General features: G+C 40.6%; 1 protein-coding gene across 1 annotated transcript; it reads right to left on the bottom strand.

The window, feature by feature from the left end:
- Positions 1 to 459: 459 nt before the first annotated feature.
- On the bottom strand, positions 460 to 19,537 carry tmem91 (transmembrane protein 91). The gene is made up of 5 exons (XM_086125969.1): positions 19,400 to 19,537; positions 12,821 to 12,872; positions 10,458 to 12,515; positions 5,456 to 5,602; positions 460 to 4,024 (listed from the first exon to the last, which is right to left on the bottom strand). Exons 3-5 carry the CDS (start codon positions 10,866 to 10,868, stop codon positions 3,869 to 3,871), a joined length of 714 nt encoding a protein of 237 aa, XP_085982095.1. The 5' UTR covers positions 10,869 to 12,515; positions 12,821 to 12,872; positions 19,400 to 19,537; the 3' UTR covers positions 460 to 3,868.
- Positions 19,538 to 19,853: the final 316 nt, after the last annotated feature.

The following is a 19,853-nucleotide window of genomic DNA, read 5'->3' as shown; positions in this document are numbered from 1 at the left end:
TTGAAACAAAAATAAAGTGACTTTGTCAGAATTGACTAAGGATTTTTAGGTCACTCTTATGTAAAAAATCCGCCTATAGTGACTTGTACTGAAGTGAATGTAAATCAATCGTAAATTTGTGACCGAAACCTTCAGTCTTTGGTAGAAAAATCCCCATATCTTTCTCATTGAGTTAAGAAGACCCTGCTAAGAACAAACTAACCTCAGATTTAACAGAAAACAATAATACGAATTCATATTGTCAAACTACCTTTCACTTGTGTCAAAATACAATAACAGTGCGATTTTGGATGCTGGAATCAAGGAACCTCTTGATTTTTGTCAGAGCCACAGAGTATCTCATCAGAATTGACAAATTAAAAATTAGATGGTTAAAGGATTTCTTAACAAGGGCTCAAGTGCGGCATTTACTTCTTCAAGTGAATAATTGAAAAAAATAAAAAGAAGAAGCCAAGCCAATTCCAAAGAAGTGCATTTTTATTTATTGGGATTGACTTTTTTCTTCCACTTTGTTTTGTTAACATTTAAAAGAAGAATGTGAGGCCAGAGAAGAAGTCCACATGTCATAAGAGAAGAAGTGAGCAGTCCAGTCGAAGCTGCTCCGGTTCAGATGATATGGTGGAGGAGGATTGTCGGGAGGTAGGAAGCTGACGAGGTACCACAAGTCATCTTTGTCTACTGTTCACACACGGTTATTGTAATCATCGGTGCATTCTATGATATAAAAACTACATCTACATAGAAAATGTGGACTTTTCCCTTAAAATAGTCACTGGCTTACATTAATGGCACGCTGAAGCTCAAGCCAAGTCAGGTGAGGGACTCATGCTGGACATCTTTTTGTCTCTCTGGAACTTCAAAAGTAATAAGTTGAGCATTCTTTTTTTGTTGATGTTGCAAACTTAATGGACTAAATATAACAAACATAACTCCCATCTCTTTTGGCACTTGCATCCATCCCACATGCTCCGGCTGTCTTGTCTCACACTGCACATTGGAAATATTAAAATTCAATACACTAGGTCCTGATGGGTGATGACATTTTTCAACCTGAGCACACGAGTTAGCATCTTGTGTAAAAGTGAAATATGTTAAACTGCATGATTGTAACTTGTCCGTGCCCATGTGCTCGTGTTAGATTAAGACCTGAGACCAAAGCCTGTTTCACACTGAGGTCCTGCAAAGTGACCAAATCACAGTCCCGACGGAAGACCCCAGATGTGTGTGTGTTTGCCTTTGACAAAGGCGAGGTATTGCGAATGATTGAATATTGATTTCACACAGAGATTTCTGTGCTGTGTGTGCACTCATTGTAGTCTGGATCAAATCAGACGTATCCCAGTTGTCTGCACAATACCTCAAAGACATTGCAGTCAAATGTAAACAAAAAACATGGCCAATTATAAGCACATATGCTTTATGTATTGTGAATATAAGATGTATCTGAATACTTTTGTCTCCATAAAAATTTGGATCCAGTGATCCTTCACTAAAAAACACTAATGACTGCTTTCCTCTGAGCCAAGTGCTTTGGCGGCATCTTGTGGCACTTTACTGTGTTCCAGAAAGAGAGTAGGTTAGATCCCATGGGGTAAAAAACATGCATACGTGAATTTGCGAATGGTGGGGGTTTGCAATACTACTTTCCTACTCGCCATCACTTTGCGACACCTCAGGACGTCATAACAAGAGCAATTTGTGACTTGCAAATTCAAAACAGGTGAAAGCGCTGTACATGAGATGTTAACTCAAACGCACAAGATGCTAGCTTGTGTATGTGAAATATGGCCTATCAGGAGAAAACTATTCAGCAAACAAGTCAACATATTTGTGATTTTTTTTTCCTGAATTACACTTTTCTTTTAAAAGTGTTCCGTGTTCCTCTCCTTCCACCCAGCAGTGTTCCTCTGTTTAGTCCCATGGGCAAAACCCCCCAAAACTGTCTTAGCCACACTATAGATACTGTATAATGTGCAATATACTAATTTATGGCAACAAAGTAAAACGCGTGCACAAAATACTAAATCATGGTCACAAAGTAGAAATAATGAGACCACAAAATACAAATGAATGTAGTGTTGCTTTGCGTTGCAAGCGTTAAGAAGTCATTCCGGACAATTAGGTAGGAAAGGTGTGTTCCAGTTGATTATCCTGATGTGCAAGTTTTTTTAGTTAATTCATATTTTGTGTGCACTTTATGCCCATTTTGTGGTCACAAGTTAGCATTTGTACGAAGCAAACAATTACATTGTGGCAACATCATGTCTGAGGGGTATTCATTTTTTCCTCATCACTTATGTTTTCTTTTTTTTTGTTTTTTTTAAGATTTGAGTTGTGGTGTGGTTTCAGAACGTCACCACCCCAGGATGAGGTCCATTAGAATCCACTTCTCTACTACGCACTCTGTTCTTACCGTGAGGATGATATCTAGAGTGTGTTTCTCGACTAACTTCGGTACAGCTAATGAGAGTCCAGGGGGCGGCAGGGAGCTGCAGGTTGTAAATCAAGCGCATTTCCACTTCCAATAAATAAATAAACAGCTTAGAATTGATCTTGCGCGAAGCCACATCCTCCTAAACGCATATTGGCCAATCGCAACGCAGAACAGAGATTTGCTTTTTTTGTATCATTGTGTAATAGTAAACAGTGAGTGAGTGGCTAGCTACTGCTTGTGTTCCTGGTTGAAACGTTTGAAGGATTCTAATAGAAATAAAGGGCTAGCCACAAAGTTACCGAGGCGAGCAACATGTTCCAGGTTGAGTGCTAGCCAACTTTACAGGAGAAGTGTCACTGCTTAATATCAATGTCCTTCATCTCATTTGTTGAATTTTAAGATTTGTCGTGATTTGGTTTGACACCAGTCACTCAGGCGTGAATTTTCTCAATTTTCTCCCGACTTTGCCCCTTTACGACCAAGGACGACAAACGGGCAAGTTATCCTACGTTTTGTCGGATAATCATATAAGATCGTCCTGTGGAGTGAAGTTGGAACAACAATAGATTTTGAAACGGGCCGAGTCGACAATGCTAAATATTAAACATGTTCAATATTCTCCCGAGTCATGACTATATGAATTGTGATGTGGAACGGAATGTGGCCAATCAGCCACCTGACTGAGGAACAAGGAAGCGGACATAAATGAAAGCAAACGTCTAACCCGAAACACAAAGGATAATAAAACTAGCCGTTAGCTTGATTTGAGAAAACGCTTCTACTGTAGCTGGCTCAGTAGATTAAAAAGTCTGTTTTCTCCTGCCTCCAAGATTTTTTTTTTTACCGCAATTATTTCTTTTTTGTAGTACAGGATTTGTTGTTGTTGTTGTTAAAAAAAGGCCCAAAGCCACCTTCATTCCCTTCTCTCGTGTCCTCTTCCATGATGAGTCTAGAGTAGTGTTTCCCGGTTGTTGCTAGCTTTTTCTTCTTTCTTTATGTTATATCATATTTGATCATGTGAGATTTCTGTCTTTGAAGACTACTTTCTCGGTCAGCGGTGGAACATAATTTTAACGTCTGTGGCGTCTGTGTTGATATTACCGGAGTTTAGGTCGCACAGTCAAAACTGTTGTATGCCAGATTTTTTTAATTTTTAATTTTTTTAATCTTAATGTTTGGGTCTGTAACAGATAAAATATCCCTTAAAATGTCAAACAATTCATGCGTGTACCAGACCCGTGGCGGGTGGGTCTTAGCGAAAGGCCAATAGACTATGATTGAAGGTAGAGGAGCCGATGCGCTAAAATGTGATTATTTTACAAGTACCTGTCGACAGCATGTACACAAGATCTTTTTTTGTTTGTTTGTTTTCTTAGCTCCAGGAGAGCATTCACAGCTTTTTTTTAAAATCAATTGTTATTTTATTTTATGTTTTTACGGTGGCTTGGCAGACAAGTAGGAAATGAGGGCGGCAATGGCGCAGATGTAGGTGACGATCCCAAACACGATGGAGAGCACGGAAAGCCACAGGGCCTGGCGGGACGCCGCGTTGGCCCCCTGGAGGTCCCCCTCGGCTGAAGCTTTGTTGGTCTGAAAGAGGACAGAAGACTTTGAGTCAGTGATCAGTTTCTTTTGGGCAATGGTTCTCAAAATGGAGCCCGCTAGCTGTCGCTTGGTAAAATAATTTGCAATCTGATTTTTTTTACATGAGTGGGGTATTTTTCTTATCTGAAATGCGTATGGTTACAGGGAAAAAGTCTCTCCCCCCTATATTTTTCCAAGCATCTTTCCCAGAATTACAGGAGTATTATTACAGTAAAATAGGTGTATTTTTGAAATTCACTTGTTTAAACTTGACTTTCTTCCCTCAGTAAACAGTGACTTTAGTATCGTACTATTATTGTTGTACCTAAGATTTGATCTTAGATGAATACAAATTCTTATTTAAGAAGAATTGTCTTGAACGAAATGACTTTACAGCTTTTTCTGTCTAAGTGATACATTTGTATTTTAATTGTCAAAAAGTTGTTTAACTTTTTAATTCCAATGGCATTTTGTAGTACAAATGGTTGTTAAAGTTAATTAAGACGATAGGTATAGTGAAGTAGGATGATAAAATCCTAAAAAAAAACAACAACATAATTCTTAATGACATCAAAGGGGAAATTCAAGTGATCCAGCAGCAGAGAGCAGATTTAAAACTGACTAAATATATCGGATAAAAGCATGCCAGTCGTGAGAATCTTTTATGTACAAATACTTTTTTTTTCTGGGGATAAAGCGTAATGGTGAGGCTAGTATGATGAAGTCTTTGAAAAATGTCTTTCATCCAGGATCCAAAAAGCTTAAGGTAGGCAGGCGGGCTGTGTGTGTGTGCGTGCGTGTGTGTGTGTGTGTGCGTGCGTGTGTGTGTGTGTGTGTGTGCGTGTGTGTGTGTGCATGCGTGCGCGTGTGTGTGTGTGTTTGTGTTTGTGTGTCAAAGTCAAGGTGCTCGTTTCTCGGCTCCAGAGCTAGTATCGTCTCTTTCAAACTGAGATGCTGCAAAATTGCCAGAGATGTAGCAGAAGATATTTTCTTTGCTTCGCAGTTTAAACTCTTAACACCGAATACATGCTGAACCCAAGACTGCTCCGATGAGGCTCTTTTTGCCACATGTTTTTCCATTGACTCTGACTGTCCTCATGTTCCTTGTCTGCCTCCACTCGACACACTTGGCGCTTGGTCCGGGGACCACAGTTTGAGAAACATTGCTCGAGACACTGAAACAAACTGGACCTGAAAAATCCCAGATTTCAACATTTAATCCCATCTTTCCTTTCATTTGTTTTACATCTTCAAATTGTGCTCACAGTCTGTGTTTTTTGATCCTTTGTGGTTAACTTAATCCCGCAAATCTATGTAATCCCAACACTTGTGGTGCCTTTAAGAGCGAAGCTTTTGTTATTCCATTGCTGCCAATTTAAGTGCCAGGTTACTTCTTGTCAGTTTGGCACAAATGTCTATGTGTGCGTGTGTGTTTACCTTCTGCGAGAGGTAGAAGGCGGCGATGCCCAGGGGCCAGAAGCAGCAGAGCATGGAGAAGAAGGCGAGGCCCAGGTAGTCCTGAGGGATCATCAGGGGGAAGTTGCTCTCGCTGTCGCTATCGCTGAAGTCTTCTATGGACGAGTCCTGAGGGCACGAGTGGACCCAGGCGAGAGGTCAGAAAGGACGCTTTTCCACATGCATGCACAGGATTGAGGCCTTTTGAATTCTGGTACCTCACCCCTTAATATTGTGTGTGTGTGTGTGTGTGTGTGTGTGTGTATATATAAACATATGTCTGTATATAAACAAACACACACACACATATACAGTATATATATATACAGTATATATATATATATAGAGGGAGAGAGAGAGAGAGAGAGTGAGTTGGCCACTTAAAATGTCAACACTGACCCATTACAGTGGAATTCAGGATGTCAGAGGCCCAAAAAATTGAGCAATTTGGAGTTCAAACAAGTATTTTGTTTTTGAAGTCGAACAAAACTCGCAACTGAGCATTTAGTTAACTCCACTTGTGTGCGGTTTTATTTATTTAATTAATTAATTGATCTTGTTTGCGGGGGGGGGGGTGATGTCATCACAGGTGGGTATCAATGAGAGGCATACGTGTGACGATAACCACAGAAGAGGAAGCATCAGGTGTCTTCATATCGATGAGGAATACAAATTATATCAATTCAAGACAGACGATTTATTTTAACAAGGAAATACTAACGTAAATTGTATGTAGCCAAGAGCAGAACTTCAATGAATGTGAAAATAAGTTGGGAAGTCATTTACATGTTTCGCAAAAATAAAGACAAACATTTGCCAACGAATTACATAAAGGACGCATTTCAGGAGATCTCCAGGATAGCATCATTCTTAAAGTTCGGCAAAGTCAGACAAATGATTAAAGGCATGGTGTCAAACTCAAGGCTCGGGGGGCCAGTTCTGCCCTGCCACATCATTTAATGTGGCCCGCGAAAGCAAATCAATCATGTTGACTTCTATTATTGTTACAAACATTTTTACCAAAATTTCAAATTCTCATATGTAATATATAAGAGATCTATTGTAAGTTTTGGTGTTACCAAAACCCTCATTACAGTAACTTAAACTATAGTTGAATAAACGATTATACTTGATTTCCTTATATGGTTTCACAATCATAACACCCCTCCAAGGGAACCGGTTACTATAATGTGGCCCGCGACAAAAATAAGTTTGACACCCCTGATTTAAGGGTTGTTTGGGCAGTGCGAAGGCACACAGTTTTATACTCCATAGCAGTGTTTCCCAACCTTTATTGAGGCAAGGAGCATCATTTACATAAAAACAAATGATGTTCTCGGTTTACACATAAAGTGACTTCCTTGGTGTGAAATTTTAGCCTGTCTAGTTTAATTCTGTAATTTGAATGGCAACAGGTGCCCAGGTTAATTGTGCCTTCTGCCCTCTAGTGGGATAGCATTTTATTTTATTCTGCATATAATTCTTCATCATTGGCATAGCTAGATGCAGAAAGAAATATTTGTGGTGAATGAATAAGCATGAATCATTTATGGACCAGTTAATTGAAATTGATTAATTTCCCGCAGTGCATCGTTTGGGAATGAATGTCGTATAATGCAAAGCGTGCCATTGCAGTAGTATTCAAGTCAAGTTAAGTCAAGCTTTATTGTCAAATATGCTCTATGTGCAACATACAGCACAGATGAAATTACTTTCCTCTCTCAACCACAGTGCAACCCTGCAGTACATTAAAACACACACAGTTATATAAGGGCAGCAAACTGAACAGTGTTAATGCATGTACGATTGATGTTATTTCTGCTCTAAAAGAGGCCTCGGAGAAAAACAAACAAACAAAAAAAAGCCTTGGCGGTGTTTATATCTGGCAGCACTGAAATCTTGCTGGTGACACGTGACTGAATGAGGTCATGTGACTGAATGAGGTTAGCCCGAATGAGCTCTGACAGGTCGGTCGCTCGTGACTCATACATCATTGGCAAGCAAGGGTTTATTCAATCTGACTTCCTGTATGTCTCGCTTTATTGCATGAATGCACGTGTGCAAATGCTCCAGCTGCAGCTTTAGTGATCTGAACCAAATACGAGGCACCTCTGCACCACTACCCACGGACCGATTTTGAACTTCTTCGTTCAACTCAAGTCACTTTGTGCATAATTCCTCAAAAAGAAGCTTCAAGCCACTCACAGTTGATGTATACTCTTGAAATAAACATAAACCAAAGAGATTTAAACAAACAAACAAACAACAAAAGTTCCCTTTGTACTAACCTACCAACTTAACCCTGGTTGCGATCACTGCTTGAAGCAACGAATATTTGAACACAAACGGTGCATCAACACATGTAGTCCGAAAATATAACAATACTCAAAACAACTAATATTAATTCGGGTTACTGGGTCACTTCTAGTAGCCTAGAAATTCTTCTTCGTGTGTGTCTATATGACTAGGAATGAATGAAAGTTTTTCTCATCAAATCTTTATCTACTCAATGTCGAAAAACACCTGTATCAAAATGAAATGTATGAGTAATGGCCTGTCAAAGACTGAATTGGACGAGTCAAAATGAATCAATTAACTGATCCTCAAATTAATTGACTGTACTTGTCTAAAAAAGAGCAAACTGTTGAATCAGAAAATTTGCAAAATTCTGCTTTTACACTGATCAGTGTTTTTTGCCTGTTTTCTGGCATGTTACGGACCAAACTAGTAAGTGAATCATCATCAATTTCCGGAAAAATCAGTTTGTTGTCTTACCAACAGTCATTATTTGCAGTTATCGTGCGACTAACCTGAAATGTACTTCAACCTGATGCGTAGCTTCCGAAGTGGATGTCAAGCTAATCGTTCTTTCCATTAATTAGCACAGAGGAAGCAGCCCTCAGTTTCTTTGATTTTGTTTATTCATTAAACAAGACCAAATTAACATTATCTTTCAGTGACATCTGAGATTCGGGTCTTGGTTGACTTTAATTTTAAGGATGGAAAATGCTCAAATGAGTCTCGCTTTTCGATATGTGGCATCATGATACAGGAGCTGTATGGGGAAAATTGGGCCTTTGGAAAGATAATAATACTCATGTTTGAAGTATAAATAATGCGATTTTGTGCTTGGGTGGTTCCTGTCCACTTTAATTCATCAACGTCCGTCGTTTTCTTTTGCAAAACGTTTTGGGCTTCGCAGAGTGCGATGAAGGAGAAGAAGATGCCGTGTTGCCTTTGAGGTCACGGTGAGGTTTCCCTCCCGCCGGCCCGTACGTTTTGCATGACCGCACCGCCGCCAGAATTCCGAATGAGCTTTTTGTCTGTCCTTGAGCAGCAAAAACTCTTGACAAAACGCTTTGGCAGTGAATGTAAAAGCAAATGTAAAATAATCTGTTCTGGCATACTGATTTAACTTCTCAAATTCATTCCTCCTCTTATTTACCGCATGTGCCCCCTGACCACGCCGTTGGCCGTTGGAACAGAGCTGTCATCCTACAATCGTTACCTGCGCCAAACTCCATGTAATGTGACTCGCTTGACAGTTTTGCCTTGCCGCTGTCCCCAAAATACTCTGATAGCTCGCCTCTATTAATAAGTCGAGAGACGCTTGTGCTTATAATGCAGTTATCTTCGTCACAGCAGCTGCAGCAGCAGCAAAGGATGTGTCACACATTTAAATGATGTGATTAAATATTGCTTGGACTCTCAAACTCACAATTGACGAACTCGAAGTACTATTAGATCTTGTCTGCCTTATAATGCGACATTCGAGGCTCATGGAATGGCGGAAATATCACACTTTTAATGGGGCCGTGTGATGGAGAAATGTACTTTTTTTTCTTCTTTGATGTGTCCATTCAGGAGAAATATTTCCAAGGACCTATTCATAATAATGCCAATTAAGGTTAAATGCCCCAATAATTAAAATGTCCAGTGTCATAACAAGTTCATTTTTGGGGGGGGAGATTTTTTTTTAAAGGGGAACCAAAAGGGAAAAGTTTATTCTTGAAAAATTGCAGAACTGCATTCTTGGGGAAAAAAAGACTATTCCTGTAACTGGAGGCGGTTTCTGGTATGTGCAATATGTGCAGCTGCAAAACGGTACGTGAATAGATTTATTTTTTCGCCGTCACAAAATCATTCAAATGCATCCAATCACTTGCCAGAGGTCGGCAACCCAAAATGTTGAAAGAGCCAGATTGGACCAAAAAAACCCCCAAAACAAATATGTCTGGAGCCGCAAAAAAATAAAATCCGTATATAAGCCTTATAAAGAAGGCAACACATGCTGTATGTATCCATATTAACTATATTAGCCTACTATCAAAATGACTAAGTTGGCAACAAATACATTCGATCCCGGCTCCGGCCTTCCTGTGTGGAGTTTGCATGTTCTCCTGCGTGGGTTTTCTCCAGGTACTCCGGTTTCCTCCCAAATTCCAAAAACATGCATGGCAGTTTCATGGAACACTAAATTGTCCCTAAGTGTGAGTGTGAGCGCGGATGGTTGTTTGTCTCTGTGTGCCCTGCGATTGGCTGGCAACCAGTTAAGGGTGTCCCCCGCCTACTGCCCGGAGACAGCTGGGATAGGCACCAGCACCACCACGACCCTTGTGAGGATAAAGCGGATCGAAAATGGATGGATGGATGGATGTCATGGCTGCAAACGTATTGTGGTGATGTTGAGCTGTAAGAGAAAAAGTCAGGGGGTGCCACTGTCTGTAATAATACGTCTTTTATTAAAAATGACTTCACTCAGTGAATTTCCCCCTTTTGTTTCTATTATTCATATCAGAGCTTTCCACTGGCCTAAAGTCGAGGTAGGGAAGAGTCATTGGCTTACTGTGTTTACTTCATTGTAAATTACTTTGCAGACCCCAAATATATTGTCCAGGGAGCCTAGTTGGAGAACCACTGCTTTAATCTATTATGCAAGTAAAAGCAGACAAACACAGAGCGTTCAAGCAACATGCCGACTTACGTCCGAATCGGGGAGCAGGTCGTCTTCCTCGTCCATGCTGTAGGAGGCGCTGTGGAAGTCACCGTGCGCCTCGGCCAACAGCTTACGCTCCAGCGTGGATCCCGGACCGATGTCCACAAAGGTGGTCTCCAGGTAGTCCTTACTAAGCAGCGAGTCGCCGTGGCTCCAGATGGGCGCAGCCGGGTAGAAAGACTCAAACGTGCGGGGTAAGGAACACGGGTCCAGAAGCTGATGCGGCTGCTGAACATCTGGAGGGTGTCCGCAGTAGCCCCTCCATGCCAACGGAGGGTAGGCCATGTCCTCCTCGCACTTGACCAGCATTCCCTTGAAGACTCCCCCAGGAGCCGGTCCCGATGGCCGATGCGGGCTTTCTCCCAGGAGAGGGTGCTCCAGCTCATCACGGTTCTCCATCGCTGGCTTTGAATGGCATCCACGCCCCAAAATGTAATCTGCAGAATCGGAGTGGCTCCCCCCCGAAGAGTGCACAATGGGATTAGATGCTTTGCCGGCTGCTAGTGTTTCAGCGATAATCCATCTTTAATCCAATTCGCTGATTTCTCTTTTGGTGAAAGCTCAGCTGCCGAGGACGACAACACACGTTCTATCCGTCGTCCCCTGCAGGTTATGGCTGAAGAATTCCAAAGCCTCTGATCTTCAAGTATTTGGTTTTCCAGTTCACGTCTCCTTTCTGATAATGGACAACCAATGAAAACCTCTTTTTGGAAATCCTGGAACAGTCCAATGCTAACAGAACGCAGTGTTGTGATGGCGTGGGAGAAAAAAAGATCAAGGTGGAATTGAGAGTTGAGAAATATTCCTAACTAATGGATGAGACTCTGGACTGTCTTCATTTAGATGCTCAGTTTAGTTGTTTGTCTCTGTGCCTTGCGATTGACGGGCGACCAATCCAGGGTGTCGGATTATCACATCTATCCTTGGCATCAAAGATCGCAGAAAAGGTTCTGGTTTTGGAAACAGTTGTGCAATGAACACTAACTAAGGCAATAGACTCACAGGCTGTTGTGATTTCCAGGTGTCTCTCTCCATGTCCCCTGCGGTTGAGTAGTTATCAATCCAGGGTGTGGGATTATCATATGAATCCTTTACGCCCAGAGTTAGAAAAAAATTCTGTGTGGAAATGACAGTTGGGGAATGACTGCAAAAGAATAACACTTGATTTAAATGGTCAGGTTTCCAGTCTGTTTCTGTTTTTCGGGGCAGGGAGTAATGAGAGTTGAGGATTGATCACGAATGACTGCAATTTCAAAGTCTGAGTTTGTTGTCTGTCTCAATGTGCTCCAGGGTTTAGAACTATTACATCAATCCTTTCCGTCAAGGATCAGAAAAAAAGTGCTTGAGAGGAGTCTTGATTTAAATGCTCAGGTTCTTTTTGTTTCTATCTCGACAAACACTGATCGACTGACTAACGACCCATCCAGGGTCTAGGAGTACCACATCAAACTTTACCGTTTGGGTTTGAACGAAAGTTCTAAAAAATAACAGCTACGGAATGATCGTCATTTCATGGATGAGCCTTTTGTGATTTTCAAGGTGCAGGTTCGTCGTCTGTCTCAGTGTTCTGCGACTGACCTGCAACCGATCCAGGTTTTGATATGCTTTTTGCCTAAAGTCAGCTGGGATACACTCCTGCTTTGCTGTCACACTGAACAGAATATGTGGAGGAAAATGGACGGCTTGATGATGTGTTTCAGATGGCTGCGCCGATAAATAGTGCGTGTTGATTATGCCCAAGCATCAAAGTCGTGGCGCCATGTGCGGATTGGGGCCATATTGGAGGGCGGTTAATCTGTAAAAGCAATGAGGCTCCAGAAATAGAATCCTACGGGACGCGTCGGCAGGTCAACTGGCCCGCCGGCATCCAGCGTCCATCGCTGCGCCACGTCATCATGAAGAAATCAAAAAGCCTCCTTGTTGATTAATGCCACAACCGAGCTCCCTCTGGATGTGTATTTTTGATGTCGTCTGTCAAACTTCACAAAGTTTAAGTCACGTCAAATGAGCAGCGCCAGGCTCTTTATCCGGGCTGGAAGCGGGGGTCTATTAAAGAGAAGCAAGAAAGACATTTCAGCGTCAACGTTTCCTTGATCAAGAAACGATCGTCTTCCAGGAGTGCACTGATCAATGCGCATCATTAGAACTATGGTCATTTCCTTTTTAAAGTCAGTCTCGGTGAAAACCGCTGAGTGAAGTGTAAAAACCCTCAAAATCCCAAGGAGGAACTTTTAATTCAATTCTGGAGCAGAACAGATTTGTTCTACATAAGCGTTATATAAAGCGGACCTTTGGGTAAAACGGCACTCGCTCAAAGTTTAGAAAGTTAGATTTTGGATCAATAGACTTACTTAGTTCAGCTTGATGTGTTCCAGAGATCTTCAAACAAGATCAGGAAGGGCTCTGCAGAAACTCACAAAGGAGGAGTTATATTTAAAACAATATTTGAGATCTTCACTACAACAAGTCCAGAGCAACTTTAAAAGATGACATCTTGTTTTGCTGATGTATTTGGAAGATTGTATGATACACCAGAAGGGAAGGTAAACGGCAGACCTGCATTAAATGCAACATGAGTCACACAGATACATTCCGACAGTTTACGTACACATAATAGACACTAATGAACATATGATTGCTCGATCGCCGATGAAGGATTCATGCATACATGGTGATACAAAATGGACACCGGGTGGATTCGTGATTGATAGACGACCATTACGTGATTATAGATGAACGCACAGTCGATGCATAACTATACCTGATGGATACATGGCAAGTCACAGAGACACGATACAAGACGATACTTTGTGATACCAGATGAATACACGATGATGCAGGTCTGATACATGTTGAAAACCAGAAAATTTCCTGAAAAGGATAATCAACGTTTACTTGATGATGCACGTTTGCTTTTTGTATTCATGGGATGTCACAGTCTACTACAGTGGCTTAGTGGCAAAAAGACATGATGCTCTCTGTGTCATGGGGAAGATGCTGCAGTGTTGGGGTGAAGCATGAAGGCAATCAATGGCGCGTTAACGGAGCATTTCATTGCACTTGGGAGAGAAACAAGAACGTGTGATTGCATCATCAAGCATCTTTCACTGTACTTTTACTTTACTTGCACTCCCATTCACGCGTACACATACACACACACACAAACACACTCCCAACTACCGCACCTTCATTCCAGCAGCGATGCACTCCTCTTATTACGCCCACCCGCCTCCTCCTCCTCATCGTCCTCATCTTTGCATTCTGCAACGCTAATAAAACTGCTACGGTGGTGGTGACAAGGACGCTACCACAAATCACATACACCGCGTAACAAGAGCAGCCTCTTGCCCTCTGTCACTCACCTCTGTGCTTTTATTCAATCAGAACAATGTGTTTTAACTACGAGGCGGGAATGATACAGTATATTGTTTTGATTTCGCTATTGCATCGTCATATCGCATTGTGCGCTCGGGGTTAGACCAGCAGTCTCTACAGTTCATTGATGTTGTAAAGAAAAGTGTTTTTATTCCATTCATGACTGATATTGAATTGATAAATGCATGATGACACCTGATCGATGTCCGTAGCTAGCCGAGACAGAATTTGGAGTATAGATACTGAACAGGATACATGACACATAGCTTTGATACACGTTTGACCTTGCTGTGTTTTATTTTACTGTTGCAGAAATTCTTTTGGATTGCTACTTGAGATGAACGTTTTGGTCAGGCATCTTCTATGGGTAAGTCATTTTACTTTGCTTGATTATGATTGTAATACTTTTATGATGATAATTAAAACAGGGGTTCTCAAACCTTTTGGGCTCAGGGGAGAAGTTTTTCCAAGGACACCCTCATAATCTTATCACCACTTAAACTACCATGTGCACCCCTAACTTCCATGGGAATTAAAAAAAAACAAAACAAGAAAACCCTGCTAATTATTCTGCATCGCCCCAAGCTACAACTTTCCAGTTTCAGAATCACTGATTTAAAACATCGCTTGCAAAGTTAATAACGGTTTTATGATGGCAAAAAGACGATTATTATTTCCATCATTTCCTATGGGAAGACATGTATACAAAGGATCTCACACGCGAGCCTATCAGGGAGGCAAACCTTGAGGTAGAATGGGAAAAGGAAGCTAAACTGCTGTTGCTGCTGCAGCTGACTTAGTCTGATTTTCAGCCACTCTGCAGTCTTACTCGATGTCTTTCAGCGCACACGCACAATGCACAGTGATGGAAGTAATTGGTCAACCAGTCGAGTTTGTCCACAAACGAGCAGCCAGGGACGGGATGCGAGTAATCGCATTTGCAAATGAAAACACATGTACGTGTCCCCCCCAGCCAATCGGAGCCGAGCGGCCTTGCTCGGAGACACGGCACAGTGGAACTTAAACGGACTCATTGATTTCATCTCTGTTATTGTGTGTTGGACGGAACTTTCTTGCCATTTGCAAAATAACCACTTCCTGTTTCCAGGGAAATGCTTTGAGCATTGGACATTTGTGGTGATATTTATAATTCTGACACGCAGACGGTATATTTGTGACACGGGTCAATGATGTGATGTCATCTTCGGTAGATGTCCACATCAAATGATGACATTGAGGAGCAATTGTCTCATTTACCCAAAACATTTCTACCTCTTCCCTCATCGATGGAATTTGTGCTAGGAGGTGCTAAAAGTAAACAGAGGCGTGAGAAACGTGCAATGAGAGGAGAGCAATGAGCTCATGCCCCCGTGGACAAATACAGGAGACACGTGGCGAGCGTTTTCATCACTCCAAATGGGAGTCCATCAGTGACGAGCTGAGAAGGTCCATCGGTATTGACCCGGTTAGTGACGATTCCAGTAAGTTCCGTCGCTGTTTAGTCTATCCGTTTTTATTTTTTATTTTTTTTAATTTCTCATCATTCGTCAGCAAAACGGCCCTTCCAGGTTAAAATGAACCCAAATTGGTTGAAATAACGCTGGGTCCAAAAGGGATTGAGCCAATGCTGGGTTATTTGGACCCAGTGCATTGGCTTGTGGATTTAAGCCAGCATTTTGGATCAAGAGTTTTGATCCAACAAGGCGTAAAATCTACCCATACTGATGAGTTATAGCTACCAAGAAATGGATTACTAGGTAACCAGTATACAGTAGCTGTGGTTAGAAATACGACACATTTTACTGGCAACATTTTCTAAGAAGAAGCAGCAGCAACTTTCTCCTGTTAGGGGTTGCCGCAGCGAGTCACTCAAATGATATGCCAAGCACAGTTTTGGAACACACACATCAGAAAGCCCAACTCGTCTTCTGAGCCTTACTAGGATAAAAGCAGGAAATATGGTTAACCGACATTTATTTATATCCATGTCTTGGTATGTGTGTGTATGTCCGTGTGCGTGCGTACGTGTGTGTGCGCTCCCTCCACCGGTTTGGCAGCACACACAACAGACCAAACGGTATGATTAATGGGCCTTAATTCAGTCTTGAGTTTGGCAGTGCTGTGCAAGTGTCGTCGTGTTGCCGCAGATTAAACGCCCGCACGTCCCTGTGAAAGTATATGTATGTATGCACTCCCTCCATCAGCTGCGTGCTCGTGATTAAATGTTCTGCTGTACTGCAATGTCCGTACGAGAGATTTTGTCTGACAAAGGTTAATCAACCAAGGTAAATATTGCACCGTCCATGCACAGCACTGGGACAACCTCAAGAGTGTAAACATTTATTGAGGTACGACAGTGGTACCTCTACTTACAAATGTCTCTTCATACAAAATGTTCAATTTACGGAGTGTCTCAACAGGAAAATATTGCCTCTTGTTACGAAAGAAATTTCAAGATACAAAAGGTAAAAATACAGTATGGGCTGCTACTCACACCTCCGAGTTTCCTGAACGTGAGATACCTATAGCTGCTCTGCCATTGGCTATTACCGAGCATCTTCCTGGCATCCCATTGGCTAAGAGGGACCTCTACCGAATGTGTCTTTGTGATATTAGATAGATAAATAGATGTGCCTATGCAGCGTCCTTGTCATTCGCCCCTCGGGCCATGTGGCGTTCCGATAGTTTTACATAAATCACCCAGAAAAAGTGTTCACCAGTCGGGCGATCGCTCACTATGCTGCTGTTTGCCTTGGACATTTTCGAAGGATTGTTAAAAGCCAACTAAAGCAAACGTCCTTGGATCAATTACTGTGTATAGTTCGTTAAAATTGTGTTATTATTTTGTGCATGCAAATCCTTTGTTTTTTTCCTACTTTCTTCCCTCCAAATTTTGCTGCTGTAGATTGCGAATTTCTCCATTATGAGACAATAAATGTTTTCTTATCTTATCTTCACATGAGCTGAAGAGGCCAAAAAAACGATGAGGACGCAGTGAAATGTTGAATGACCATCATTTCTGTTCTTTACTCTATTCATTATTTTTTACATTATGCACAACTCTCATTTATTGTACAATAATCAAACTGCAACATGTATTTTTTTTACATACAGGTATTTTGATGCATTTTTATGCTTTAGAAAACATTTATGTCTGAATTTCGGCGGGGCTTGGAACAGATTAGGGCATTTACATGGAAAACGCGTCTCAATTTACAAAATTTTCGAGTTCAGAAATTTCTTCCCGAACCAATTAATTTCGTAAGTAGAGGTACCACTGTACTTTTATTTCACTTTTATTTTGACTACATGTTCATTTTTTCATTAAGTGCATTTTGTTTTTTTGTTTGTTTTGATGTTGAATTGTATTTGACGTTTAGATAAAATACCTTTGCTTTAATCATCAAGAACTGTTTGTTTTTAAACATTGAGTTATGGAAAAATTTATTCAAATTTTATGTGCAGTACATTTTATTTTAATTGAAGAACGTTTAAAATTTTTCCTAAATTAAACTGGTCAAGCTGTGATTAAGATTTTTTCAGGGGCTTATTTTATTTTATTTTTCAACACAGTACAGTACATTTATTTGATCTTTTAAAGGAATATATTGTGTTTTACTTTTCAAGTACAGTCCATAATTTGCTTTTCAAGTAGTTGGAGTACTTTTTTTTGGACGTTTCAAGCTTATTTTGTTTTTTTGTTTTTTTAAGTGGAATTCAGTTGTATTTAACTTATGTAGAGTACAATACAGAACAGCACAGTCCAGTTTCCCGCTCGTATTGTATTTAAGTGGCGGGTTAATTTTTGTAATGTGCATCATTACGGGAGCGTCCCGTAATATCAAATATACTGTACTTTCTTTTGCCTCGTTTTTGAGGAACACAAAGGCTTGTACTTTATTTGAATGTTGGTCGTTATGATGCTACTTGGTGATCTTGTTTGTATTTTTATGGTGGTACTTGTAAAAAGAGAACCAGTGTTCAAGGCACACACACACTCACACACACAAAATCTAAAAATACTGCTGCGTGCAATGAAGTGTGTTGGACACAGTGTTCTGTGTGGAGCACAATAGTGCGTAGCTGTCATTTGTGCACGCCCACTTGTGTGTGTGCAAATGAGCTAACGGTGTGTGTCGCTGCCTCCTGCAGCTGTTTTTCAACCCAGTTTGCATTCATCATGTCTTCTACTTTCCAAACGTGCCCACATTTTAATTGTGAGGGTGATGTCACTTACACATTCAAGCCAAACATCCACCACAACATACCAAAAAAAAAAAAAAACACGTTTTAAGAAGCGTGTGTATAATGTTTCAGGTGAAACACCCATAGTGGTATGCACAGGGACAAAACAAGTAGACGTACTGTTTACTGCATTTTTGTTTTTACAGCATGTCAAATACACACACACAAAAAGTTGTGTAGTGTCATTTATAACATACGTGACACCAACCTTCTCAACTCCATTTCATTTTCTTGATGAAGTCGAAACACAAAATATTGAATCTTTTTGTATCTATTTTGTTTTTGTTGTTGTAAATAAAAAAAACATTCTGTTGAAAAGTAGTGGCGATGTTGACCTCATCTCTCTCATCATTTTTCTGACATTATTTATTTGTAACCATGCATCTTATTACCGAAACCCGAATTTAGAGTCTTTTTTTATTGCTTTATTTTAACTGTTTTTTTGTTTACTTTTTATTAAAATGACATATCTTCCTATGTGATCTCAAGCTTTTTTTAATCAGTTCTACGTGGGTGACTATTATCACTATACATTATTATGATATCCCATGTGTGTGTATTATTATTATTATTATTATTATTATTACTATTATTATTAGTTGCAGGAGCAGCAGCAGCAGTAGTAGTAGTAGTAGTAGTGTTATACACTATCTACCTCTGTGTATACAGCATATATATGTGAGTATATCATATGACACTGTCTGTATTATTATTTTGATTAATATTATTATTATCTTATGTAAGTATGTCTACACCTACAAGATATGAGTAAATTGTTCTTGTTCAATTTTATACATTAATATTATCATTAGCATCATAATTTTCATCATTTTAGATATCTATCTATCTATCTATACAGAAATATATGTATACATATATATATATATATATATATATATATATATATATATATACACACACACATATATATATATATATATACTGTATATATACACACATGTATATATGTACAGTATACATATGTTTACATGTGTGAGTGCATTACTGTAATACATCACGTGTGTTATGATGGATGACAATTAAATGAAAAATATCTAAAGTGAATGGAAGTGTCATTATTCTCATATACCTTGCGTGTATCATTATTATTATTATTATTATTAAAATACACACAGTACTTCCATACTAAAGCATGACACTCATAGCGGTAAATACTGTACACAGATCCAGAAAAATAAGTGTAAACAATAATAATCATCAATGGATGTCATAAAAAAGCGGATGAAATCGAATGAATGTTGCGAGACTGCATGCGGCGAAAGAGTAATCTTGTCATGTTGATGCCTCACCTTCAGGTGGCCACGTCGGCTGCTGTGTCCTCTCAATAAATCGTCAACCAGGGAAGGAGAGCATCGGCTACTTGTCCTGCATCGTTTTGCATCCACGCTAGCGCGCACGGTAGGACGTCAATGCTGCATCGGACTCCCTTCCCCACCCCCCCGCGTGTCATCTTCTCTCCCGTCATCCTCCTCCTCCTCCTCGTCTACTCCTGGCTCCTCCTCAGTGGAGGAAGCGTGGCGTTCCTCTCTCCTGACTCCCCAACTTCCCTGTGACCCTCTCTCACTCTCTCTCTCTCTCTCTCTCTCTCTCTCTCTCTTTCTCTCGATGTCTCTCAATAATGCTGAGTTTCCACATACTGCAGCTCACCGCCTCCGCTTTAAAGCCACAAGACTACTGGGTCCTAAAACCTCATATTTATATGTGTGTTTGATGTTTTGATTACTGCTGGGGGGGATAGCGGCA

Source organism: Hippocampus guttulatus, chromosome 12 (genome assembly GCF_054856545.1).
Source record: "Hippocampus guttulatus isolate MCC_2025c chromosome 12, RoL_Hgut_1.0, whole genome shotgun sequence".
NCBI classification, from domain to species: domain Eukaryota; kingdom Metazoa; phylum Chordata; class Actinopteri; order Syngnathiformes; family Syngnathidae; genus Hippocampus; species Hippocampus guttulatus.
The sequence above is the reverse complement of the archived record's forward strand: the minus strand, read 5'-3'. Positions and strand labels throughout refer to the sequence as shown.